We start from the raw sequence: 27,423 nt of genomic DNA on the forward strand, positions 1-27,423 counted from the left end.
ACATTGAAGGGAACATCTTCATCTTCAGCCTACTCAGGACATTTTGCGCTAATCCCTTGCTACACTGGTGCAAATACTGCCTGTTTTAGGCCTCAGAACAATTACCTCGCCAAAGGACACCTTTATTTGAGTTGACTTTTGATTTGACTTGTTTAAATTTTTCTCGTGTAATTATCTTGCCTGTATGACCAGGTCGGAGAATTAATAAAGCACATTTCCACCGCATGAAATCACAAAACGCTGTCAGACCGCAATTGAGTGCACTTAGAAGGACACAATAACAAGAGCACAATGGACTGCTACAGTTAGGACCGCAATGTTCAACATAAGCCCCCTTTTAACTAGCCACGTCTCCAGTTCCTGATCTTGACTGTGAAAGCGATCTTTTTCATTGTGGTTGGTGCGGCTGTGGGAAGAGCAGGAGTACTGGGAACCAGATGGCTCTGGTAACAGACAGGGGGTATCCCACCGGCCTCACTAAGAAGGGGATCCATTACGTAGGATCTATTGAGGGCCAGTGGTTTTTGTTTCATGGCATTGGCCAAGTGTGACCACTCCTCGGTCGGTGTGGGTCGTGGGCTGGTGCCACGTAGGCTACTGCAGACCCAACCCGTTTTGTGTTCACCTCTGAGAGCTGTATTCACCTTCGCTGCAGGACAGACAACTATATCGGGGCCTCCTGGCGACTTGGGTTACATCCCTTTTGACTCGAAGCCTCTTTGAAAGGCAGTGCAATGGGATATGATCGGCTCCACGGCTTGAGGGACAATGGTGGTTTGTGAAAACAGTGGACAGAGATGTTCCTCTGCACTTTTAAAGTGAAGTCCTTGAACTTTTGAAGCTCAGGTAACCTACGATGAACAAGAAGAACCCTAACCTTATAATATGTCTTGGAGTAAAAGGCCATTTTTTGTAGAGAGTGTAAATCATTTTTATGTCTGTTTGTTAGAGTGTATATATTAAAGACTTTTGAATGCAAGAAATCTCACATTCTCAAAGCATTGAGGTGGGACTACTTTTCATGGGGTTATCTAATATCAGAGCTTTACGGCTTGTGTTAATTTATTTCCATATTCCTAAAAAGACCACACGTTTCATGTTTCCCAGCTTCTGTTCTGCACTCTCAGATTCTCTGTCTTGGCTTCTTAGCTCTGTCCACTGCTGGCTTTGTTCCTTTGTTTTCAGTCTGCTTAGCTATGCTTGCTCCCTTCACTTGTCCAAATGTTTGCTCTGTCCACTTAGCCATGTCCACTTGCTCGGCCTTGTCAAATCGTCACTTGCTGTGGGCGTTTCCTGCAAAGGGAAGAAAGGTGAAAATTTGCCTCTTCGGCCACAAACTACTGCAGCTGGACACAAACCAGACCCCGAGGCTCAGCAGCAAAATTACGCTCCATTTATTTAAAGTGGTTTCCATTACTCTACCGCAGTAGAACACAGACCTCGGTGGCCCTGGCCCAACCATAACTACAGTATAAAAAGAACTAAAGTTCGCCGGACAGGTCATGTCTCACACAGTAGCAATTCAATATCCTCCCGTTATGTTCTTGGTTACGCTTCTCAAAACTCCAAACTGCATGTGACACCACAAAAATACATGGTTGCTTTGAAACTCAGCCTGTGGAGATTTTTTGCAAAAAACTCAGCCTATCACTAGAAAGACGTTTGGAACACGTTTGATTCAAAGAAGGAAAAACAGCTAATTTACCTTAATCATACTATGTCAGAGTCCTACTAGTTGAAAAAGACAAATACTGAGACAGGAAGCTGGTCTGTATGGTTCTGGGCCACGACCAAAATAAATCAAACCAAAGGCTAATAGTTTTTATCCCCGGTTCTCCTTGAAATGTGGAAACAATACATCAGCCAATGAAAGCTGTTAGATGATAGCAAAGCTGCACTTCTATTCTATCAGCACGGCCAGAGCTGATAACGCTCGCTTCACGTCATTATAATATAAATCCAGCTTTGTGGCAAAAAGTTATATTTCGTGTAATGTTTTCATGCATCAGCCACTTCCTCCCCGGGGCCTTAAACCTCCTTTAAAATTCCATTCTCTGTGAATTAAACTGAGCTTTGATAATGAAAACAATTGTTTGTTTGAGAGTTAATAGAATTCATAGAACATAAGGCTCTATAGTATTTCATTACTGTTTTCTGAGTATTTGATTTACCCTCTTGCCCTGGAGTGTGTTCCAGCTGATGGGCTCTGACTGCAGCAGAGAGCACCAGCAAAGCTGAGGGAGAATGTCACTCTGCATTGACTGGAGTGGGCCTCCTCATGCATACGCAAATGTCAAGGCGCACGAAGCGGCCAGGCAACACGGCTCATGCATAATAGCATTAAAATGAGAGGAGACGTGAATCAGTTGCAAGAGACGAAGAAAGACAACTTGGAGAGCAATCCAGACACTTTGAGATGGAAGGGAGTTATGCTAGCACTTTTCACAGTCCAAAACCAACATGTCACAGCCATTCAGCAAAATACTCTGACTGGTCTCAACTGACCCTTGAGCAACAAAACCTCACAAACCAGTACTCCGACCACATGAGTGCACTCTCCCACCTAAACATTGTTTATCTCTTTAAAGCCTGACAGTTGTGTACAACCAGCAGCAGCTTGACAGCTTAATTCCATGTTGTCTCACAGGACCGCCTCCGTGGATCAGGGACTGGGGTGACACACTCAACCTCTCAGCACTTTGTTTGGGGACAGTTTGTAATTAATATGACTGCTGCATCTGTCACGCCTTGTCACCTGTGGGGGGTGGGGGGTTATCCATGTACCTCCCTTCCCATCATAAATCCTGAAGCTGGAACAGGTCTGGGTGTTTTGCATGATGGGTCACCCGGCCAACCGCCAGAGCAGGTGGTGATTTGCACAGGGTGCACGAGAAATGAAAGAGCTTCACTCAGCAGAAGCTTAATAAGAGAAGTGCTGTGACTGAGGAACGACACACACTGAGGTGCTTCGATCAAAGGAATGTAAGCCTTTGAACACGACAGGACGAGAATCAGAGTGGCACGATAATAAGCATGATTGTTTATAATAACCGGGTCTGTTTCTTCTCTGTTTCTCTCTCTTAGTGCTTATGGTTTTACAGGCGATCCAGTCCCTTGGCACTGGAGAACAAGGGTATCACCCACAACTTGACCTTCGCAGGGCACCACCCAGAGGTCAACAGGAACTCCATCAGCAGCAACTTGCCACAGAAGCACACATTTGTAACATGTTCCAAACTATGAGTCAGATTCACTTTAGTTTTTGCCAAGTAAATGAAGGAATTCTTCAAAATTTTGACCTGTCTTCACAAGTCAAGACAGGCTGAGTATGTGTGTGCTAAGAAGTGCAAACTTAGACTTTCTGGGCTCTATGTGTGGCTTCAAAGTAAATGTGAATTCTTCTTTCTGCTCATCTAGCGTCACCAGTGAGCTGGTGTAAATATTTATTTCGATCTACCTTCCGGTTAAAGTTTACAACAAATCCTGCAACTAATTATTTGGTCCGTCTGAAAAAAAAACCTCCCAAAAAACAAAGGGGGCGTTATCAAAAACACCCAACATTCAAGTGACATTGAGGCAGCTGTGGTTCAGGTGGTAGAGCAGGTCATCCACTGGTGGATCAATCCCTGATTCCCCCAGTTTGCATGCCAAAGTATCCTTGGGCAAGATACCGAACCCTGAATTGCCCCTGATGCATCCTTCAAAGTGCATCAGTGTTTGTGTGAATCTTAGAAAACACGGGCGACCGTGGCTCAGGGGGGTTGGGAAGCGTATCTGTACCCGGAAGGTTGCCGGTTCGATCCCCGGGCTCTCTGTCCTGGTCGTTGTGTCCTTGGGCAAGACACTTTACCCTACCGGCTACTGGTGTTGGCCAGAGGGGCCGATGGTGCAATATGGCCGCCTCGCTTCTGTCAGTCTGCCCCAGGGCAGCTGTATAGCTACAACCGTAGCTTGCCTCCACCAGTGTGTGAATGCGAGAGTGAATGAATAATGGCATTGTAAAGCGCTTTGGGTGCCTTGAAAAGCGCTATATAAATCCAATCCATTATTATTACTATTATTATTACTTTAAAAACGTCCTGCTTGAATGCTATATAAGTAAAAGACTCTTCTGTATATCTTCTATGACCATTTTTTTTGTTTTACTTTTATTTTTTGTTTGCTTTGGTTCAGGCAGCATAGCTACGCCAAGTTTAAGATAAGATCATGACTTGCATTGATGCTAATCATCAAATCGCTAATATGAATTCATTTGTGCGATTCCAAATTGTGTTGAACAATAACACAAGTTAGAAAGCTCAATTTTCTGGGTTACACCAGTGTACCATTTATGTGTACATATGACTGTTTGGTCAGTTAAAATTAAAATGTAAGAATAAATTATAAAAACAGCTTGAAACAAAATGATTTTTTGGAGTCTACAAATGCATAACACTATTTAGTGATTTTTTATTTTATTTTAGTTGTAGTAAACATTACACGTGAAGGGAGCAACTAATTTTAAATTTATTAGAAAACGATAATTGTATGCATAACGTGTTGTGAGCTAACATGTTACCGCTCATAACTTGCTAAATAAGCTAGCCTGCTTGTTTTTCACCAGCCGATTCTGCAGGACGTGCACTTTGATCACCTGTTGGTTAATTCAGTGGCTGCAAAGTGTCCTTGTTCTGATTGCATAATCTGGGTACGTCCACTTGCCAATAATTCAAAATACCTGAACATGTTCTTTTGGCTAAAAAATAGTTCCAAAGTGAACGATGTACAGACATCAGAGATGTAGCCCAGCGATCTTCTGGGTATGCTTCTTGGACATTACTTGGATGCCAATATTGGATTTTCTAGCAAGGGAAAGTTTGTGTTTAAGAGTTGCCTTTCATTATCATTTTATCTGTTAGAAAAACAGAAAGCAAAACATTTTCTGTCAAGAGAAAACTGAGAAAGTATATGGATTAACAAGGTGATTTAAACTCCTGACCTCTCCATCTGAAGTCTCTTTCTTATGCTACTGAACTGGACACTGAGCTGATCATGGCAAAGACTTACAAAGCTCATATTGGAGGGCTGAGAGGTCATTGCTCTGACAATTCAGACATGCAAATTCACCATGCAAAACACAATGGAGGGATAGATAGATAGATAGATAGATAGATAGATAGATAGATAGATAGCTGACAATCAAATGTCATGAAAAAATAAAGAGCAGTGCATTTAATTTCTTCACTGCAAAAATATCCCTGATATTTCTTGCTTTATAGGAAAAGGTCTTACTACAACATATCAGTATCTGTCCATCTACAGTCACATATAACCAGTTTGAGTGGAGAGAAAACACTGATGTTTCCACTATGCTGGGAGTGCCTGTCTTAGTGGCCATAGGCTATGCAGTAAATTCATTACTCCTTTAGTGCACAGTAGCATTTAAGCATTTTGCTAAAAAGCCCCAGTGCCAAATGAAGTCAGTGCATGTACTTTAGATTTTGTTGCTTTGCTAAACTTGTATTGTGGGCATTGCATTAAAGGTTTTATGTGCTTTTTGACTCATTATGCATCCACATAACATTAAAAGGAGGCAGAGTGCCTGAGTATACTTTGAAAACAACAAGGACAAACTGCCTGGACAAGTATGCATCCCAAAAGACACAAAAAGAAGTGTACAAATCTTTTAGGGACATTAGCTTACTCATCATTTCAATGAGTGATGAGAGAAAAGGCAGCAAAAGCAACCATGTGTCTCTCCAGTAGATTGTTCTGTCCTGCGACTGATGCAACCACTTTTGCATGTCCTTGAAGGGAAATGCAAAGGCCTATGTTATTTCAAAAGTCATTTGAAAATGGGCAGCAACTCCAAAGCTTGCCTTTCCTCTTAGGAAGAATGCTATACATTAATCCAAACAGTTTCAGTGTAAAATACTGAGGTAGGCTATTACATGTCACATTGAATTATTCACTCAAAGATGAGGCACTGTTCCCTGCAGCAGATAATCTGTCAAAAGAAATGGATGATGTGATGCACGATAACTCTAAACCAAACAACATCTTGTGACTGTTCTCCAAGATAGAAGCATAAATCTAACAGATTAGATAGAGTTTTATAAAGCTACATGTATATATATATATATATATATATATATATATATATATATATACATATGCTCACCTAGCACCACATCTGGTGGATTCAGTATTAATCTTAGCAAGTATCTGGCCATCATGGCTGAGGTTACTGTGGAATGGGAGACATCTGGCCAGTGGACATAATATGGCAATAAGTAACTATTAAATTAAGCAATGTCTCTTTAGCTGCACTGTGTTTGAGGCTCAAGAGCTATTATGACAAACTAAGATCTCTGTCTCAGTACTGCTGATCCCAGGTCAGCTCACATATTACTGTAATTACAAATCTTTCACTTGGAAAAGTATTTTGGAGATACAGCAAAACCCAGACTAAAACGGTTTGGCAGCGCGCCCCCCCCCCCCCCCCCCCATCCCCCACCCCCTTGCATCTTTGCCTTAGAATTACTTTCACTTTCTTTTCATAATAATTCTCTCACAGACGCTAATACAGACAAGCTGCACCTATAATTTTGCAATACTCTGCAATTAAAAAAAATAACTAAAAAAAATAAATAAATCCGTGGGGCTGTGCTGGAGTCAAGCATTTCCTTGTCTGCAAAAGTGGGTGCTAATTCTTTGTAAATTATCAGTGTGAGTAAATCTATTTAATCTGCCATTACTGTGTAAAATATTGATTATTGCTGGTTGTTTTCACAACTCCAAAGCCTGGAGAGGACAAAGGATTTTTAAATAACTCAAAAACTTCCTCTTGCTGCTACACATGATCACATCCTTAATCATCTCTCTCTCTCTCTCACACACACACACCCAGTACAGTAAAACAAATCTGCACGAGTGGTTTTTGTGTGTGTGCGTCAGAATGTGCTGCACAGAAGCTCACCAGGGGAGGAGAGGTTTCCATCTCCATCTTTGAACCGGAAAAGCAGGGGGAACCGCAGCCCCCACATCTGAGACCCAGACTCCATGCTCCCACTTCCCATAATGCTCCCTGACACTCCCCACTCTGGGCACTGAGGATTTAGTCCTTATGTTAAACTCTTTAAGAACCCACTGTCTCCCCTCAAATCAATGCTTCACTGCGATCACCTCTGCCAACACAAGCTCGTGATTCTTCAAATGGCTGAGGATGGCCTGTTATTATCTCTCTGAGGCAAACGATTCAGAGCATCGCTCCTTCACACACACTCACCGAGATTACGCTGTCTCGAGGGTTACAAAGGTTGATGGAGCCCAGTCATAAACTGTATAGGCTGCGTGGACGAGCTGTAAGAAGATTAAGTCAAGAAAGATTGAGGATGTTGACTGGGTGAAAGAGGGAGAGATGATGATTGGAGGCATCCAGTGTGCCGCGTATGCATACACTTGTGGTTATCTATATGTGTTTATATGAGTGTGGGTGTAGTTGGAAGAGAGAAACATGGCACCTTTTTTTGACACTTGACATGGCCCCTTTAAACAGAAACACTGAAAGTTTATAGAGACTCCAGATGGTAACAGCTGCTTCACAGTTAAACTTCACTCACTCCCACACACACACACACACACACACACACACACAGAGCTGAAATTAAATTAAATTGGACAATGCTTTTCTGTCATTAAATTAAATGTCTTTTGGTTTCAGACTTTAGAAAAAAAAAAGTGATTTAAAGATATTAAGCGCTAACCATCTATGATGACCATTTTTATTTTTTTTTTATCTTTATTATTTTCATTTTATGAACTTAATAACTGTTTAATCATAAATTTAATTAAATACAAACTGGAACCTGTGCTTTTAATCTAGCGATGACAAGAAGTCCTCGTGGAGTTGCTATTTAATCTACAATTAAACGCTGCTGCTGCTGACCAACTAAATTAGGGGTGTTAAACAAAGACTCCAAGTGTGAAATTTGCAGACAAGTCATTAATATTTATAGTTTTTCTATAAAATTCACTGCTTCTTCAAGTTTAGTGAGCATGACTACACAGGGGTAGACATGCTTGGGAAGTTAAAGTGTTTCTAGATTATGACAAGTTGTTTGAATCCCAAAGACGTGACATACTATTTGGGATGGGAATCGAGAAGTCCCAGCATTCCAATTTCTTGGAATCACGAGTCTGCTTGTCTATCAATCCCACTTATGGGTTCTCGCTACAATCAGTTGACTTCAGTTCGTGTGTTGAAGGAGAAAAATGGCGTGGCAGTCCACAGGGTGGCCATTACTTTTATTTTTATTGCACAAAAACATGAGAGCGCAGTGGTAAAGTGCAAACTGCATCCAGGACAGAAATACTTCCAATAGTTATGCTGCTAAGACAACTTCGCCTCTTTTCAAGGACCTGCACAGACAGCATGCTAATGCTAAGCTAGCCAAGAACCCAGAGTGACGTTAAAGCTGAGTGAATATTGAGCTCAGCAGCCAGAAATCGAAGCTCAACAGGTAAAAAACTGATGAGCAGTCAGACTCCAGCCTCCGTTTCTACATGTTCATGTTTCTAAAGTAGAATCACTGTGGAGATCGCTTTCAAGTCTCTTTTTTGCTGGTTTTCATCATTGCTTTGTAAAAAAAATCCTTTATGTACCGGTAATACTACGAGAAAGATCCTGTGTGTGTCCTCATTAGATATGGGTTTGTGTTGGTGTGTGGGACAATGGCCTATAGGTTTAAAAAGTTAAATAGTAATTATTTAAGGTCAGTTTATACAGTAACAAGAAAGTAATGTAACACGTAGTATAACAAATTAGCCTCTCCTGGGAGTGAGTAGAAAAGTGTTCTGTGTAATATGTGTAATAACCACTTTTTTGAGTAATGACCTCAATACTGATCACAACAAAGAGGGGAAAACCTCCAACATACATTTGAACACACAGCATGAAATTAATTTGTACAAATGTGATGTCTTTTATATGCTGCTTAGTGTAGGTGGTCGCCGTCAACGGGGAGCCAATGAGAATCGGTAAGAGGATCAATAAGGATGCATAGGTTTAACTCATCCAACCTACTTGAAATCACATTTTGTCGCCCAAAAACTAAAATGAGTTTGACACCCTTGAACTGAATGTACTTTTACAGCCAAACTGTCACAGGTTTCACTGCTGTACTATGGCAAACTTAATGGTTATTTCTAGCCCTAAACTCCAAGGTACCGTATGTGCTTCTGCCGTATTCCCCTGTTTTTCACAGAGGGGTGAGGTTAGACAAGCACAAACACACACAGGCAATTCACGCTAACTTGACATTAAGCCAGACATCTGAAAATAACTCCTATCAATCACACAACAACCCAGTGAAGACAGAAGCTGCATAACAGTTGCCAAAACGAAGCTACCACCTCTGTACAGTCTTATGAACCAGTTTTTCCTCGCCTGCTGCACTGCAAGACACTCAGTTCTGTCTGTAGTCAAGGGCGATGAATCGGTCAGAGTCCAGGCCAACATCATGCCCTGCTGGATAGCGATCAGACACTGAGCAGGAAAGAAACAGGGTTGCCAGATGCAACAGAGGGTTGCCAGTTTATGCAGCAGCTTATATGCAAGTCAGGCTACAAAGAGAACTCACAACACGTGGTCATTCATCCAACCATCAATTTATTTCATTTCTGGTCTTCAGACGCCCACGTTGAATAAAGTTTAAAAAAGAAGCAAAAAAAAAACCCCTGAGATAAATATGTTAGCATGGCTGGATATGCAGCAAGCTCATTTGATAGGCTACATCACCAGCTTGACAAATCTTATCACGTAGCATTATTTCATGCATGTCTAGCTAATAAGAGACATTGCAAAAAGTGCAGAAAAAAGCAGTCCCATCAGGCACCTCGCACCGCCTTCGATCAGGCCAAGATTCAGCTGGTCGAGCACAGCCTGATATTAACCTGATGTTTTTTTCATCAGGGCTTATTTCTGACAGCTCTGTCTTCTGTGATCACATAATAAGAGCGCATACCATATTGCCAAAATGTCACAGCTTGCCCTTTTCAAGTTTCAGCTTGACACACCCAAAGCTAAGCGTTTTCATTAAAGTTGCAAAGAACAAAATCAAACGACGCACAGGTTAAAACTCCTCATATACAATGCACAGACTGTATACAAACAACTGGTGTTAAAACATCCTGACATGAGCTGGGGGCAGATTTGACAAAGAATTTGAGGAAACTGCACACTCATGCAGCAGTGACTTGTCAGTCACAACAGCCACACCCTAAAACATATCCTGCAATATGATCTATTTTACTCTTATTAGGACTGTAATTTAAAATACAGGCATCATCTTATATGAAATAAAACTTAAAACTAGAGATCATAAACTCATAGGGTAACTTTTTACTAAGGTCACAGATTTCATTAACAGCATGGCCATAGCTCTCTGCTGCCTATTTCTTTAAGCTTTTGTAAGTGCAATGTCAACTATAGAATAGAATAGAATAGAATAGAATAGACGTTTACTGTCATTGTACATGTACAATGAAATTATGGGTGCTCCACACCAACTGTGCAGGAGTAAAACATAAATAGTAAGACTACAGCAATAAATAGCAAACAGAAGAAATATATATGCATTCAACAGGAATTCATATATCAAAAGATCATAAACAGACTTATGAATGATGTGTGTACTTGGCTATATTTACAAGTAAAATGACCACAGATATAATGTTAGAAAGCAACACAAATTCTCTTTATTTGCTAAATCTAATGATAAAGTCTGTAGGGGTGCAATAGTGTGATAAACTAAAGCATAATGACCACTGCTAAAGTTGAGAAGTTTTTCTTAGAAACCTAAATCCCACCAAAATGAAAACTGAACACCAACCCAACAAATAAATGCTTGACTGGTCAAATACCCAGGTACACACAAAGGTAAGACTACTTATTATGGCACTGAAAGGGGGGATCATGGAGCACAAGTGTCTCTAATGTGTTGCCATGTGACTCTTCAAATTGGGTGGCAAAGTAAGCACACCAGTAAGGTTCTTAGTTTGAAACCTCCTGGCCTTTCTAAATGGAGTCTTCACCTGCACAAATCTCCTCCAGATGCTTCGGTTTCCTCGCATCATTCAAAGGCAGTTTAGGATAATTGGTGATTTACAACTTTCTCTGCATGTGAGTGGGAGAGTGTGTGGCTATGTGTATCTCTATGTTAGCCCGACGATGGACTGGAGAACTCTACTGGGTATATTCTTCCTCTGGCCTAATGATAGGTGAGATTCCAGTACATGGTGACCCTAATAAAAGTAAGATAAGTGTTCAAGGAAGGAAGGAAGGACGGAAGGAATGATTCAATTCAATTCAATTCAATTCAATAGCGCCAAATCATAATAACAGTTTCCTCAAATTGCTTTATATTGAAAGGTAAAGACCTACAATAGTACAGCGAAAACCCCAACAATGTGATGCCACCTTAAGAGCAAGCACTTGGTGACAGTGGGAAAGAAAAAAACCCTTTTAACAGGAAGAAACCCCTGGCAGAGCAGGCTTGGGGGCTTGGGGAGAGAAGGCCTTCTCCCATGACCAGTTGGAAGTGAGGGGAGTAAGACAGGAAAAAAGGCATGCTGTGGAAGATAGCAAGCGATTAATAATAACTCATAATTAAATGCAAGTTGTGCATAAAAACATAGTGAGTGAAGAAGAAGCACGCTTCACTCTCTTCCCTCTTCAACTCCCAGCAGCCTAGCCCTCCTGCAGCATAACTAAAGGAGAATTTAAGGTCACCTGATGCAGCCTTAACTTTATGCTTTGCCAAAAAGGAAAGTTTGAAGCCAAATCATAAAAATAGAGAGCGTAAGCGTGTACCTCCCGAATTCAAACTGGGAGCTGGTTCCACAGAAGAGGGGCCTGAAAGCTGAAGGCCCTGCCTACAGCTAAACCATCAGTCTGAGAGTGAAGTGGTGAACTGGGGTTATATGAGCTCAAGGATGGATGGATCTCTTAAATCTAACACATGCCCATACACACATCCCTTGTCTTTGGCAACGGGTTGACTGACTCTGTCCAAAAGTGATAAAAGATGGCTGCCATTATCCATAAAGCAAGCTAATAAGCATTCCACATAGTCATTGTTTATTCCAATAAATAGCAAAATGCATGTGTTTAGTATTTAATGCACAGCCATACAGGCCTCTTAAATCAGTTTTAATAAAAACCACAGAAAACTACTGGCCATGGCCCAAAACAAGTGCACCAACAAAGACATGAAGTTTTCTTTTTATGCTTCAAGTTCTGAAGAGAAATAACAAAAATGTAAATAATTAGTGAACGGTAAAGCTGCTATTTTATACAATTTTGTTACATTTGTGTTCAGTCTTGGACACTAAGTTCATCAACCACACACTGACGCCTCATAGACAGATGTGAGAGTGGTAATGATCTTCTGATCAAACTGACCAAATACCTATGAGCTACACCAGCATGTACTGAGACAAAAAAGGACTCACACACCCAGATGTTAAAAGGGAAACCACCTTACTGTGATGTCAATACTTGAAAATTAATTAAAAAGCTGAATTGTGTGAACTCGTTACATAAATAAAAGACTTTAAGTTTCACCAGTGGCCACCTGTCTTCCACCTACTAGTAGAGACAGTCCTGGTTACCAGAAACATGAAGATCATAAATCTGCCATGATTCACCAGCTTGAGCTTGTTTAAGACAACAATGCCATGAGCTAGATCATTACTGGCTTATAGATCAACTCAATTACACTTCATCTTGACAGTTCTGACAGACTTCAGCTTCTACTTGTGTGTACATTTGTAAACAGCTGCCAAGAAAACAACAGCAGGATGCAGTCGGGCACAACAGCATGTGGGAGTCTAAATGAGTTTCTTTTATAAAGCTTCTTTATAAAGATAAGGGTCTGTGGTTAACTATCACTCTATAGTGGGAGTGTTAAGGGTGCTGTATGGAAGAAGAGCACACTGTCATATTATATGTTGCATAATGGTACTTAACTGCTCCACCGCTACAACCATCATGCTATCTCTAACCCTTAGAGATACATTTGCACTTAGGTGCATGTTTGCATGTGTGCACAGCACCAAGTGCGTGATTACCACTGAGCAGGAGATGAAGAACACTTTGCTGCTAATACACTTCTGCTTGATCCAAAGCTGCAGTCCACAAGGACAGAGAAAGCATTTCAAGTGTAACTGTTTAAGGTGCTGTCTCACAAAGGCGGCAGAAGCAGCAGCAGCTGGCTTTCTGGACGACATTAATAAGCTGCTGCAGGTAATAACTTCAGCAGGTAAAGGAAAATGCCGCTGTGTTGAAAAATTCATATTTGCCCATGTTACCCTGATTTGTTGCTTAATGACATTACAGATGTTCACTTGATTCTTTTCATCCAGATATCCAAACACTGAATGGAACCGTTCAGTGCAATTCAGCTGTGCCTGCGCCACAGAGCCCATCTTCCTCAGCTCTCATTACTTTGAAAGACATAGAAGGGCTTTTACAGTGCATTTCTCCTTTAGGTGCTGCTGGCTTTAGCATTCAGTTTGGCCTCACAGTCCAGTCAAATTGAGGGTATTCAACCTTCAACCAGCAAAGACAGCCTAAGTCAATTCTATCATTTACAACAAGAGACTGACTTCTTGTAGAGACATTAAATTATTGTTTTACTTTACAGTAAATATGGCACAGCTGACAAACTAAACATAAACTTGGCCTTTTCTTCTCCCCTGTGTTATGAGGGGGAATACCATTGCTTTAAATACTTTGTTAATACATAGGTACACATGGGAGTACTTACGCACTAGCCCAGATGGTGGACCCTCTAATTTGAAATCCAAGGGTATAATTAAGAGACAAAAAAATTAAAAAGGAAAGCATGAGGATTTGCTGCTTCGACATGAAACGCGGCACAAATTACAGCAAGGAGAAGCTGGTTAGTGCGGTCATCATTATTAGATATTCACATTCAAACAAAATAGTCTCAGAGAAGGCGGATCTCGCTGGGGATCCGGCTGTTACTTTGAAGTGCAGCAGATAGACGCAAGCGTACCCTTTGAGTATTAATCTGAACTTGATGGCAAATTAAACGGGTGATATCAGATGACTTAGCGAACGGTTTCAAGTTCATTCCGGGGAGAACCCGTATTTGCACGGTTCAATTAAACAGCCAGCAGGCCTCCTCTGGAGATATGATGTTGGGAATGAAAAATGTTTTATTTCTGCAAGAAAAGCTGAAAATGCAAACAGTTCAAATGTATCCGGTGAGCTTTGAGGGGCTGATGTAGTGAGGTAAATAAAAATAGAGCCGGATGTGTTGGAAAGTGGATTGTGTGGCAGCTGCAGGTTTGTCTTATTTTAATGTAATCAGGGAAACTCGCCGTTTCCCGTCATGGTACGAATGTGTCCCGGACACCTTACAGTTAGGAGCACAAGTGTTTATCTTAGTACGTGTGGAAGTGACGCCTGATCGTCAGACCAGACACTTCACTCCAGAGCACCACTCTCCTCCCTGCAGCCGAAAAATCAAAACAATTTCCCTGTGAGCTTTGGCTGCTCGGAGGGAAACTGTAAACCTCTCAATTAAATACCTCATGCCGTTTGGGAAACAATGCCGTAGTGGGATTTTTACCAAGGCGATTAACTATGAATGAAGTTACTGCTAACTGCAAGATGTGGGATAGCGAAACAAATACCAAGAGTATCATGAGCATATTTAGGACTGCTGCACTTTTTAGTGCGAGTTGTGCTGTTTGTTTGTTTTTTTCTTTTTAAAGAACAGAAGCGCTTGTGCGTCGCGCAAAAGACGAACTTTGGAGACGCAAACCCGTTGCGAGGAAAAGGCGAAGAGAAAAGTTTGACTTACCGGTGTCGAAATCATTAAAAGCCGCGGAAGAAATAAAGCCAGCGAGAAGCAGAGCAGAGGCGACGGTCCAGGAATCCATCGTGTGATTAAAGAGTCTGAATTCGCTCTCAGGTGAAGTGCAGCCTGACGGACGGGTGCGCAGAGCGGCAGGCTGCTGGACCGACTGACTGACTGGCTGGCTGACTTGCTGCTTGGCTGTCTGTGTCTGTGCAGGAGTCGCGCTTTGGCCGGTGTTAAAAAGTCCCTGAACTTCAAGGCAGGTCCTACAGCTACTACTACACTGACACCACTACGACGAGACCAGATAGTAGAAAACAGGGATCCTATTTCCAACCCATGTGACAGGAAATAGGGGCAATGGATTCAACCTGCAGCACTGGGAAAGCAGCAGAAAGAAAAGAGGAGGGAGGGAGAGAGGGTGGCGCGATGGGGTTTTAAAGGTGGTCTCTGTGGTGCAATGAACAGCAGGTCCGCAAAGTTAAAAATCAAATCACATCAAAGCATAATAATCACAACTGACCGCAAACCAAGTTTAATATTACAGCTAAACTAAAACAATATAATAAATCAGTATCCAATACAATAACAACGACAATGAAGCATGTTTTAGGTCAACACAGGCAGAGTAGCGACACAGCTGGGGCTCAATACTACCATAAAGCAGGGCAGTTAATGGAAAACGTGCAATAAGACTATAAGAAACAAATTATAACCATTCTGAAATATTATTTTGTCTGTTTTTATGATGGAGTCTAAATATAACTAATGGTCCACTGTGTTTGGAAACCATGCCCTCTCATGCACAGTGTTAAACAAAAGACAAGGAGAGGCCAAACATCCTTCTAATATAAGAAAATATGGTCAAAAGTGTGGAAAAGATGAAAAGTGAGTAAAGGCATAGTTTAGTATAGTCTCACATCTTAACACAAACGAGATTAACTGGAGGAATGAAGCTGGGGAAACTACTTGTCAAGTATTTTTTGGAAGAAATTACTTTTTTTGGCTCCCGCGGCGGGATTTCTGATCAATAAAACTTAACAAATCACAAAACATTTAAGGGCTATATTTATTTATATGTTTATCTGCGTTTTGCTTTATTTATCGTTCATGTGAAAACCTTTAATTGTTCGTAAAGAAAACACAACTATCACAATCTAAAATCGGAAAGTCAGATCCTAATTCTACGGTTCCTCTTTTGCATATCTCCACCGAAGCTTGTCCAGCCCTATTCACTAATAGAAACAGGTGCACTGAGTGTACAAGCCCACTGTGAGCACTTCTCGGCCCTTTATTATTACATTACAGTCAGTCAGTCTGACCTCGTGAGAAACAGCACCCTCACGTGTTTAACAGCAATCACCATGAAGCACTGAGAACACGCTTTCAAGCCCAAACAGCAGCCCGTTAGACTAAAAATAGAATATCCTGTATGATTCCGCCATGCTGAAAGGGGGAAAAAAAGCCCAACATTTGTTTGGCCAAAAAAGACTGGGTTGAGAAGAGAAGGGGTGCTCTGGGAAAGTAATCTAGCATGACGTGTGCCCTTTGGACAAATGCGACTGTGTGGCCTTGAGATGCTTGCTGGTAAAAGCTTAACTTGTTTTAAATTCAAAGACTGGGACTGTTTAGGAGAAAGGAAGTTCTTAGAATTTAACTACGTTGGATGTTTGCTATGACTGTGACTTTTTTGTTTGTTTGTTTGAATTACATTACTGTAGAACAGCCAGCTTTTAGTCTGACATATGTAAGGAATATTATATCTAAACCTAAACCTAAAATATTCACCTGTGACAGTCGAACTCAAGTACTGTACACGTCTGCTACTTTATACTTACTCTATAGTCTTAATTATTCCAGTCAATTAACAAAACGTGCAGCTATCTTCTGACTAATTAATGTACTATTGTGTTCATCCATAACCACCGATTTTGAATGTCTTGAGAAGCAAAATGTGAAAGGGGTTAACACTGTAGGACAGAAACGTTTGTAGCTTTTCAATACCCTTCAAACCTGTAGAGCCTTTATCAGCACCAGCCTCCATTTAGAATTTGCTATAGCAGTTTCTGACGAGGAATTTTGGACCATTCCTCGTGAAACTGTTACAGTTCATTAAGATTTGTTGGATGTCTAGACTGAACAGCCCTCTTCTGACCACACCATTTCAACTGGGGTAATGCCAGGACTCTCTCTTAAGCCTTAAAAAACACATTTTTTCTTCTTTGGAACTATTCATCTGTTTATTTCCTTTAAATTGTTGCATCATCCAACCGTTCATGAACTTACTGCTGCCCTGAAATTGTTGTTATGCAGTTTCTGTTTCTCTCTATCTCCTCTTGCTTGAGAAGTTCAGATTTGTTAGACTCTATGTGGGTTTACTTACACTCACCTCTGCAGCTCGCATTTCCAACCAAGCCTCATTTTCTTAACTGAAACACATGACCAAGTTCTCCAAAATCTTCCTCTGGCTTTTATTGTTATTACTCCAAATGTCCTTAAAGACGTGACAGCTGTTTTTGTGCTGTCAGTTCAGCCTGATAGTATTTATTTACAATTTAGGGCTTTGATAATATCAGATGGAAATTTCTTTGGAATGCCAGTGAGGCCATAAACATTTTTTCCTGCAAATATGTGAACATAATTGTGTTTATTATTTTAAATATGGTGTGTTATGTGTTTATCCTCACACAAACAGATTTTGTGCCAGTGGGATGAAAACATCCTGTCCATGTGAAAATGAATGTGAATTAGCGCTATCAGTCTGAGATGCTGTTCAGTTTAAGTAGCAAGGCTTCCTTTGTCTTCTTTGTTTCTGTGTGTGTGTGAGTGCGTATGTCTGATTGCATGCTGGGCTTGTCTGTACACGCTGCCCGGCCACATTCCTTGTGGTCTGCTGGAGTTACTGTAATTCTGTTCTCCCTTTTTGCCGTCTTCAGAAATAAGCTGACACTTCCACACATCTCATTCACACTTATTTATTTAGTTATCATCCATATTTTTGGCATTTTGCCCTTTAGGAATTCTGACTGTTTTCCTGTAGGTACGTTTCTTCCAGTATCACGTGTGTGGATTTTTAGCATGGGTGGCTGCAGCAGAGCCCCTCACCCTGCTATGTGTCCTGACTGTTGAGTTATACAGGATGGGGGCTGGAGGTCACAGCAAGAATAATCCACTGAGATGTATTAGAAAGTACTTCAGCATCCCTGACCTGCCTGCCAATGCGAAGTTATGCATAGCTGAATAAGAAGTTGGCCAAGATGCTTTGAATTCACAAATTCGGGGCCAAGACTATGTCATGTCCTTGTTCTCTCTTGGGTAAACACGAGTGCCTAGCCCTGAATCTTAATGTCACATTTCATTCTTTTGTAGCTGAATATTATTTCTCCATCTAGGCTTTTGCTCTTGGCATTTCAGAGAACCATATTATATAGAGCCCCTGGGTCACAAACGGCCCATGCAGAGTTTGCTGGTTCTCTGACATTTCTGCTGCTACTTAAAGTTTGATGTTCCGATTTCTTGAGATAGTGAGCAGCACGGTGTCATTGTGGTTAGCACTGTTGCCTCACAGCAAGAAGGTCCTGAGTTCAATTCCACCATCAGATGTGTGGAGTTTGATTGTTCTCCCCGTGTTTGCGTGGGTTCTCCCCGGGTACTCCGGCTTCCTCCCACAATCCAAAAACATGCAGTTAATTGGAAACTCTAAATTGCCCATAGGTGTGGGTGCGAATGTGTTAGCCCTGCGACAGACTGGCGACTTGTCCACAGTCTACCCGGCCTCTCGCCCTAAGACGGCTGGCATAGGCTCCAGCGACCCTGAAAAGGGTAAGTGTGATGGCTGCATGCAACCACACAATTGAGATACTTAGGTAATATTCATTTGGTCTTTTGTCTTATGTTTACGTTATGCTCTAAAGCTTCTGTGATCATAAGTTAACTAATTTGATATTTTGAGTTTACCTGTAATGCATGACAGCACTAAGCTATAGCCCAAATGGTGGCATAGACTTTGCTTTGCATTGTTTGTTATTTTATATAGGTATGTTATATTGATTATATTTCTTCAGTTACCTGACCTCCGCTCCAGTCCTTCCTGGTTTGGCTGAAAGAGGAGGCTGAGGGTGGAGCTGGTTTAAATGCAGAAGCCAATAAAGTGGACTGGACCATCTATTGTGATCATGCAGGGGGAATGGGGTTCTTCTTGAATGATGGTTAGCTGTTATCTCTTTAGTTTTCACCTTTGGTGTATATAATGGTTTATTCATTTGCTATATAACTGGAGCTGTTTCTCATTTGGGCAGGTCAGTTTGTTGAGTTATGTTTTTGTTAAGTGACTTTTGAGTAGCGTTCTGTTAAGTTAACCTCTTTTATTGGCCCACTTGGTTCTTAAAAACTTTATTTTTGTTATTTTGAATTTTTGTAATCATCTTGTCCTTTTTGGGGGTATAATAAAACCCATTTTTTGAAGATTACATTTGTGCCTGTGTGTTCCTGGCTGTTTGGATCATGACAGTAAGCGAATGGATGGATTGTTTTGATTACCATAATTGTAATTCAACCAATCACATTAGTAATAACAAAATCACTGGTCTGTATTGTATCTTTGGATTGTTTCTTGGGAGTTGAGAACATTTAAAGATGATCAGATGAGGCTATTACCAAAATAATCAAGACTATCACTAAAAGGAATTATCAGGTATAAAAATGATCCGGGAAAGTTGAAAATGGTTAAAGGGGACACTAACCAGCGGGATTTATATTATTATTCCTTGGACCACACATTATTGTTGCAATAGGACTTTTTTCAACACCCACGTCAGAAAAATCACAAGAATACCTGAACTATCTGTATATCCAGAACTAAAGCTATCTCCAAAGAAAGAAAACTCGAATGTAATTTGATGGATTAATCTTAAAAACTAGCACATCCCAGCAGGGACAGCCAACACTTCTGAGGCTAAAATTAAGGAAAACTGGGACGTGCGTCTCGCACCCCTATGAACAAAAACTCCTCCGTTTTTTTCTTTTTGGCAGCAACGTGACAAGAAGAAAGATATTTTTTCTCCCTTTTTGACATCAACACTGAGTCACTGTTTGCTGTCGGGATCATTCTCCTCAGTGCCAAAATAATCTCTGCCATCGCCTGGCTCATTACACTAATTAAAAACAAAACACCCTGGCACACACATTGACGCACAACTCCTTTTGTCTAGTCCTATGGGGGACACAGTGAGTCAATGCGATTACTCAACCAAAGCATCTGGTTGTTGTTTGAAGTCTGTGCGACCTGGCCAACGCACCCCCCTCCCCCGTCCCCACATGACCACATCAGTGTCTATATGATCCACATCATTAGTGGTTGCACACGCACAACACAACACACATTACTGTGGCACTCTATGACCCCAGCAAAGATCCGCCAAAGTGGTCTCTCTTTGACAAATGACTGCCTCTGGCCTTTTCTGAACCAGTAACGACTCCCCAACCACCATCTTCTCTCGACTCTCATGCCCTGCGTACACACCTGTACAGGCCCCTGAGCTTGCCCGTGTTCAAAGCCAAGATAAAAGCCACTGTTTATATCCAGCCACCTGCATATAACCATCAGCCGCGGTAGCAGCGCGGCCCCTCCTCCTCCGCCTCTCTTCACTGACACACACAGCAGTCATCCATCTTGCTCAGCCTCCCAGGTCTCTAATTAGTCTCCGGGTGGGTGACACCCTCTGGAATGTTTATTGTAACATCTTTCAGCTATATCTGCTTTAAAAGAGAGACAAAAAGAGGAAAAAAAACAGTCACAGAAGCAGAGAAAGAGAGACGGAGCAGGTTTCACATAACATACAAATTAAATTATATTCATTTATTTCATTTTACATGTATAATTTGGGTTAACAGACTCATTCTTATATAGCACTTTTCAACTTTCAACTCATTCACACATTCATAAAAGCATTTTTTTATGCCTAAGTTCTTTTCTGTCTGCATCTGAGGGCAACTTGGGGTTCATCATTTCACCCAAGAATACTTTGGCACACAGACCAGCACAGCAAGCTACGGGCTGTATCCCAATTCAGGGTCTGCAGCCTTAAAGGTCGCATTTTAAGGCCGATTACGTCACCGCGACGTGACAAAGGTTGTCCCAATTCAAAGGCTGCTCGAAATGCGGCCCTCAAATGCGTCCTTAATTTCACTGAATTTTAAGGACGTGGCGGTGTAGACTTCGTGGCCCAACATATCCCAGAATGCATAGCGTGGCGGTGGGTGTGGATAATTTTGCCGAAAAAAACGGCGGATGAGGGGCGCCCGAAGAGTAAACTTTAAGTAAGTACTGAATATCATGTCACTTATTTATGTGCAAATGTTTAATAACGAAGAACATTAAAACATTACTGTTGGCCACATGTCGGCAAAGTTATGTGACATTAGTGACGTTTGTACTAACTTGGTTTTACAGCCTTTATTTTAAAATATACGCCGTTCAATAGCTGAGCTTAATCTTACAGAGAATGATCAAAGCTCATGTAGAAACAAACAAGCAAATGAACAAAAGAGTTTCTCCTCCATTTCTGTCAAACAAAGCTGTATGAAACGTTTCCAGCTGTTAGTATCATGGTTGCTAGGCAACCTGGGCAGCGCAACGGAGGCTAGACCGTCCCATTTCACAAGCCTCGCACTTCCGGCCTTAGCGGTCTTTAAGTACGCGGCCCTTGAGGATCGTTGAGACTGCTTACTTTAAGGCTGCAGACCCTGAATTGGGATACAGCCACTGAAATACAAAGCTTCCAATTAACAGATCACCTGTTTTACCTCCTGAGCTCCTCAGCCAACCCAACCACAAACAATCAGTTATACATTCATCAGCCACTACATTAGGTACACATTGCTAGAACTGGGTTGGACCCCCTTTTGCCTTCAGAACTGTCTTAATTCTTCATGGCATAGATTCAACACGGTGCTGGAAACGTTCCTCTGACATGTTGTACCATTCCAACATGACAGCACGTTGCAGCAGTTGTTGCAGATTTTTTTGCCTGCATATCCACAATGTGAATTTCCCGTTCCACCACATGACAAAGGCGCTCGTTTGGACCGAGAACTTTTGACTGTTGCCATTTGAGTACAGTGAACTCATCATCATGTTCAAAAAACTAGTTTGAGGTAGGTGACATGATGAATTATCCTGCTGTTAGCCACCATCAGAGTACACTGTGGTAATAAAAGACTTTGCTGGTTAAACAATACTCATTTGGTACTATGGAGTTCAAAATATTCTCTGCACGATTACGTCACCAGCAGCCTAAACTGTTGATGCAAAGCAGGATATGTCCATGCTTTCATGTTGTTTGGATCCCATCATGCAAATGTTGCAGCGAAATGGAAACTCATCAGACCAGGCCACTTGTTTTGCTCAGGGAGGCTGCCCCTCCCTCAGTGGATAAACTCCGAACACAAAAACAAAATGACCTGGTAACGCTGCAACCCAGGACTCATTTTTTTAGGCACAATGAATGCACATCATTCATGTTTCTTGCACCTTGTCTATCAGGCTCACTGGCCAAACACACTGGAGGCCTCAAAAACTTTTATAACCAAACCAAAAACCAAACCTAAAGCATTTCAACTCTTGTAAACCAGACCCTGGTTCCTGCATAAGTGATCATTTCTTTTTTCGGAAATCCCATAAAAAGTGATGGATTTATTTGGTGATGCAAGACAATTTACTGGGGAAAGGGTGGCAACAACAGCAGTGGTGCAGAGAAACAGCAGAAAAATAATTCTTTAAAAAAACAGTAAAAATATTTTTAATTGCTGAGAGTAGAGCTCTACCAAGCCACAAATTTGTATTACATACAGCCTATTAAAGTACAACAGACATAAATGAAAATCTATGAGTTAGACAAACCAAAAAAAACAATCCTCTAAAACATTGTTTTGTTTATTACTGGATTAACACACTAAAACTGAACCAATGAAATGATATCTTCAAAGCAGATTTTTTTATTTAAAGCATAAACCAACCAAAGTTTTGGTTTCTGGTGGCTGTCAGAATGAGTTGTAAACTCAAACATAAAATTACCTTATTGCTGTATAAAAATGAGCTACACTCTCTGTCATTTAGTTTTATTTCTAAGGTTTTGTACATCAGGAAACAATAATCTGGGCCTTACGAAGGGTTAAAATGAGGTAAATACACTCTGAGATGAACAACAATACTTGATATACACACAGATGCAGTGTATGAAAAATTAAGTATGCCTCGTGATTAGCCAGCTTGTAGATCCACATTTAGCTGCAATAACTTGAAGTCAATTTTGGCCCTCTCGTCTTTACAATGTTGTTTCAGTTTAATTGAGGTTTGCAGACATTTGTTTATGCACTGCTCTCTTGCAGTCCTGCCGGTCTGGACTTCGACTGGGCCATTGCCTCACCTTTTCTTTTTCAGCCATTCTGTTGTAGATTTGCTGCTGTGTGTTGCATGACCCAGTTTCGGTTAAAGTTTAGCTGTCAAACAGATGGCCTCACATTTGACTCTAGAATACTCTATACACAGATGGACAGAGTATTCATGGTTGCCACAATGACTGAATGATGCCCAGGTCCTGCAGTTACAAAACATGTCCAAATGATCCCCCCCCCTCCCCCCACCACCACCACTACACTTTATTTTTCTAATTTATTTTATTTAACTGATATTTAACCAGGAAAACAATAAGACTTCCAATTAAACTATTTTTACAGGAGTATCTTAGCAAAGAAAGAAAGCAGGCCAATCAATTGTACACACACACACGTGCACATATCCTAATCAATATACCAAGTACAAAAAACATAAAAGATACGATTATACATTTTGTGTGTTTCTATGTCCATAAAAATTGAATACCTCGGTAACTGTTTAATGTCAGAATCAAAGGTAATAAAATTCAGGTGAAACATTTGCAGCCTAAAGTAACTGCATACAATAATTTAAAATTGCTTTAAATTCATTAAGTGAGACCAATTCCTTAAGTTTTAGTTGATTCTGCAGCTGATTCTAGGAGGGAGGAGCTGCAAATTTAAACAATTTTTTACCAAATACAGTGTGAGCCTTTTGGACAGAAGGAATTAATCTTGGGACCTACTTTATGACAGTAATATTTTAATGAATCTAACTCCGTTAGTGAGATGGGGGCAAATCAAAAGCAGCCTTATGAATAACAATATATCAGTGGTTGAGTCAAGGACATGAAAAACAGACCACCTAATCCGAACATGCAACAAAAGTGGTCAGTGAGAGCTTTAAAGATAATGAATCTCAGTGCTCCATGACAGACAGAATTCAGCATGTGTAAGCACTGTGAGGACACATGCATATAAATCAAATCACCATAATCAAGCACAGACATAAAAGAGAAAAACAAAAGTCTCTTTTTTGGATTTTAGGAAAATCCAGTTGTTATTTCAGTTTTTTCGCCAGTTGCTGAATGTGAGGTGTATGTGCTTAATAGTTGGCATGAGGAGTTTGTGTTGATATGCTGCTTGGTTTCTACCAAATGTGGCTTTTTGCATTTACAGCCAAATATGTTCGTGGTCTCGTCTGTCCAAAGGAAATTGTTCCAGAAGTCTTGTGGTTTGTTTAGATGCAACTTTGCAAATCTAAGCCATACTGCCATACTGCCTTCAAGAGGCTTTCTCCTGGCAACCCTTCCAAACAAGCCATCCTTGCTCAGTATTTTTCTAATTATACTGTCATGAATTTTAACAATTAACATGCTAAGTGAGGCCCGTAGCTCTGGGTCTTTTGCAGTTTCTGTGAGCACTGTATGGTCTGACATTTCTGTGAATTTGTAGGGACGTCCACTCCTGGGAGAATTGGTAACTGTCTTGAATGTTATGATTAATCTTTCTCACTGCTGAATGATGGACTTCAAATTGTTTGGAAATGGCTATAAAAACCTTTCCAGATTAGTGTGCAGCAATAACTGTGCTATAATTCTCTAAGATTATTGCTAATGTCTTTCCTCCTCATCACTGATCTAACACACATGGTCCCAAAGTTAAAAGAAACCTATGATGCTCCTTTCTAGGTCCATATTTTGATGAGTGTCTTTGCATGAGTCATAGTTCAAAATAACCTTTATTTATGGTACAGCCGTTCACTTCATCTGCTGTCTGAAACAAGCCAATTTAGCACTTCTCCCTTTAGGTTAAATTTGATCTGAGTGGGTGCTGCTCGTAAATAGAAGGTTGTCAAGAACAGGTGGGTGGAGCTTCTTTGACATACAGTAAATTAGAACCTAGTATGTTTAAAAAAATTGTGTTAAACCATAACACACATACACACGCATCTATCTATCTATCTATCTATCTATCTATATATATAGATATATAAAACTAATTATTTTTTATTAGACAGAAGCATCATATGTCTCCTTTAAAAAAAGCTTTGTAGTTTTAAACTACTCTTAGATAACTTACTGACTAAATATGGTTTATAACTCAATGTCTACTATTTACATTTGAAATCTCTCATATATTAAGTGGAAAGTAAGTGCATTTGGTTACAGGGTTCTTAATACATTCTTCGGTGACTGGAAGACTACGATTCAGTCTTTCCTGATTATGAAGATTCGTAGAGGTGTAACAATTCTGTTTTTTTTCCTGCTAATTTTTTCTTATTTATGTCCTCTGTCGAAATTAAAGAAAGTGGTATGAAATAAACAGTGGATTTGGAGAATGTTACACTCTTACTGAGTAGGATAAATGATAAAAACAGTGTAGGTAAGGACATCACGGTTGTTATTATAATCATTCCTCCAACTCATCATAGACTAGGGAAAGAGCCAGAAGCTCGTTGGCCAATCGTTCCGGACTTCCTGCTATAAAGTCCCTAATCAGAGCATTCGTTTGTGATACATCTTTATTGTGGGCTGACAGTGACAGAAAATCTGATTCACAGGAAGACACCGAGGAAGAGAAGCTAATGGAAAACTGAGCATATCTGCGGTATCTCTTATTTATCTCGAGAACTTATGGAGCATACAGGTCCAAAGCCGTGGCACTAAAGCTCAAATTTAGCTTGTAACCAACAAAACACAATTTATCATTGGGACTGCTCATGTGAAACCTAAAAGTCTACACAGACTCCCTTTAATTCTGGTTTCTTTGTAGACTTGTGGAAGATTCTTCAAAGGATTTCAAAAAGTGGTCACCAGGCCTGAATCAGCATTAATTCAAATCCTCATTGTGAGCACAAACAGTTCCAGCAGTTTACCTTTGTGGCATATATTGAGGGACATTTGCAAACATGCTGTGATGGATAGGTTTTTCATGTCACCTAAGCAGGGTATGAAAACAAGGCAACACAGTCCACCATATGCATAATGTAAACTTCTGAGAAACACGCTTTGAGGTTCCAAAACATGGTATGGCTACAGCGTTTACACAAGCTACACAAAAGGATGATGGCAAGGGTCTTGACATCACATTTTATCTCCGCAACTAAACACTTTATGGCCATGGGAAAACAGAAACAAAGGTCTGTAGAGTCACATAACTACAATGACAACACTCACGAGCCCCGTCACAGGTCTCAGAGTGCAAAGACAAATGTATGTTTACAGGTTTATGGCTTCAGCATATAAACAAGGCCAACCCGACCCCTGCACCGTCACTGTTAATATGCCATGTTGTGCTGTTGTTTGGTTGGTCTCCCATTACATCGTAGTCACAAATTGAAACGAAACGACTTTCTTACATGCAATCCATGAACAGTCAGTTCACAAAGCATGTCGAATCCTTGCTTGCAAAGTGAAACTGAGTTGTAGACAGGACTAATAGGTTTGGAGGTTCTGCTGCTTGAAGCTCTAAGAAATGATCATAAAGTACATCCAGTAAACTCCAGAAAACAGTGGTTTTTCATATTAATCATTTGTTTTTTTTACTGTTTCCTTTCTGGCTTCAGTCTAAGCGCTAAGTTAGCCAGCTGCTGGCTCCAGCAACATATTTACTGGAAAAAAATGTGGAATCAATTCTCTTTAATTTAAAGCGCAAGGGGGAAAAATAAAATAAACCCATTTCCCAAAATATCAAACATTTCCTTAAAAGCTCATTTTAAATGAATTTCTCTTCAGAGTCTATGTAGAGAGACACGTAGACTCACCGACCACTTTGTTAGGTACACCTACTCAACTGCTCTTTAACACCAATATGTAATCAGCCAGTCACACAGTAGCAACTTAGTGCATTTAGGCTTGTAGACATTTACACCCAGCATCAGAATGGAGAAATAAGGTGATTTCAGTAGTTGTGAACATGCATAGTTGTTGATGCCAGACATGCTGGTGTGTTTTCAGCATGTTCAGCATTTACAGCAGAACTGTCTCTAGGATTTACGGAGGTCAAAGTAAGAGAACATATCTAGTAAGTGGTAGCTTTGTACCTTCTTAATGTCAGAGGCAGGGATTCTCATACTGTTTGGAGCTGACAGGATGGCAACAGTAACTCAAATAATTACTCATTACAACCAAAGTATGCAGAAAAGCATCTTGGAATGCACAAACCATCAGAGCACTGA

General features: G+C 40.7%; 1 protein-coding gene across 2 annotated transcripts in view; it reads right to left on the reverse strand.

Annotated features, from left to right (window-relative positions):
• Positions 1 to 15,071, reverse strand: part of kremen1 (kringle containing transmembrane protein 1) — a 70,630-nt gene extending 55,559 nt beyond the window's left edge. Inside the window, exon 1 of one of the 2 annotated variants that reach the window (XM_087849350.1) lies at positions 14,874 to 15,071. In XM_087849350.1, the coding sequence (XP_087705476.1) occupies positions 14,874 to 14,952 (79 nt within the window). In that variant the 5' untranslated portion in view covers positions 14,953 to 15,071. The remainder of the gene's footprint in view (positions 1 to 14,873) is intronic. The other variant, XM_087849349.1, reaches the window with a different exon arrangement.
• Positions 15,072 to 27,423: the final 12,352 nt, after the last annotated feature.

Source organism: Neolamprologus brichardi, chromosome 12 (assembly GCF_056152115.1).
Source record: "Neolamprologus brichardi isolate AB-2024 chromosome 12, ASM5615211v1, whole genome shotgun sequence".
In the NCBI taxonomy this organism is placed as follows: Eukaryota; Metazoa; Chordata; class Actinopteri; order Cichliformes; family Cichlidae; genus Neolamprologus; species Neolamprologus brichardi.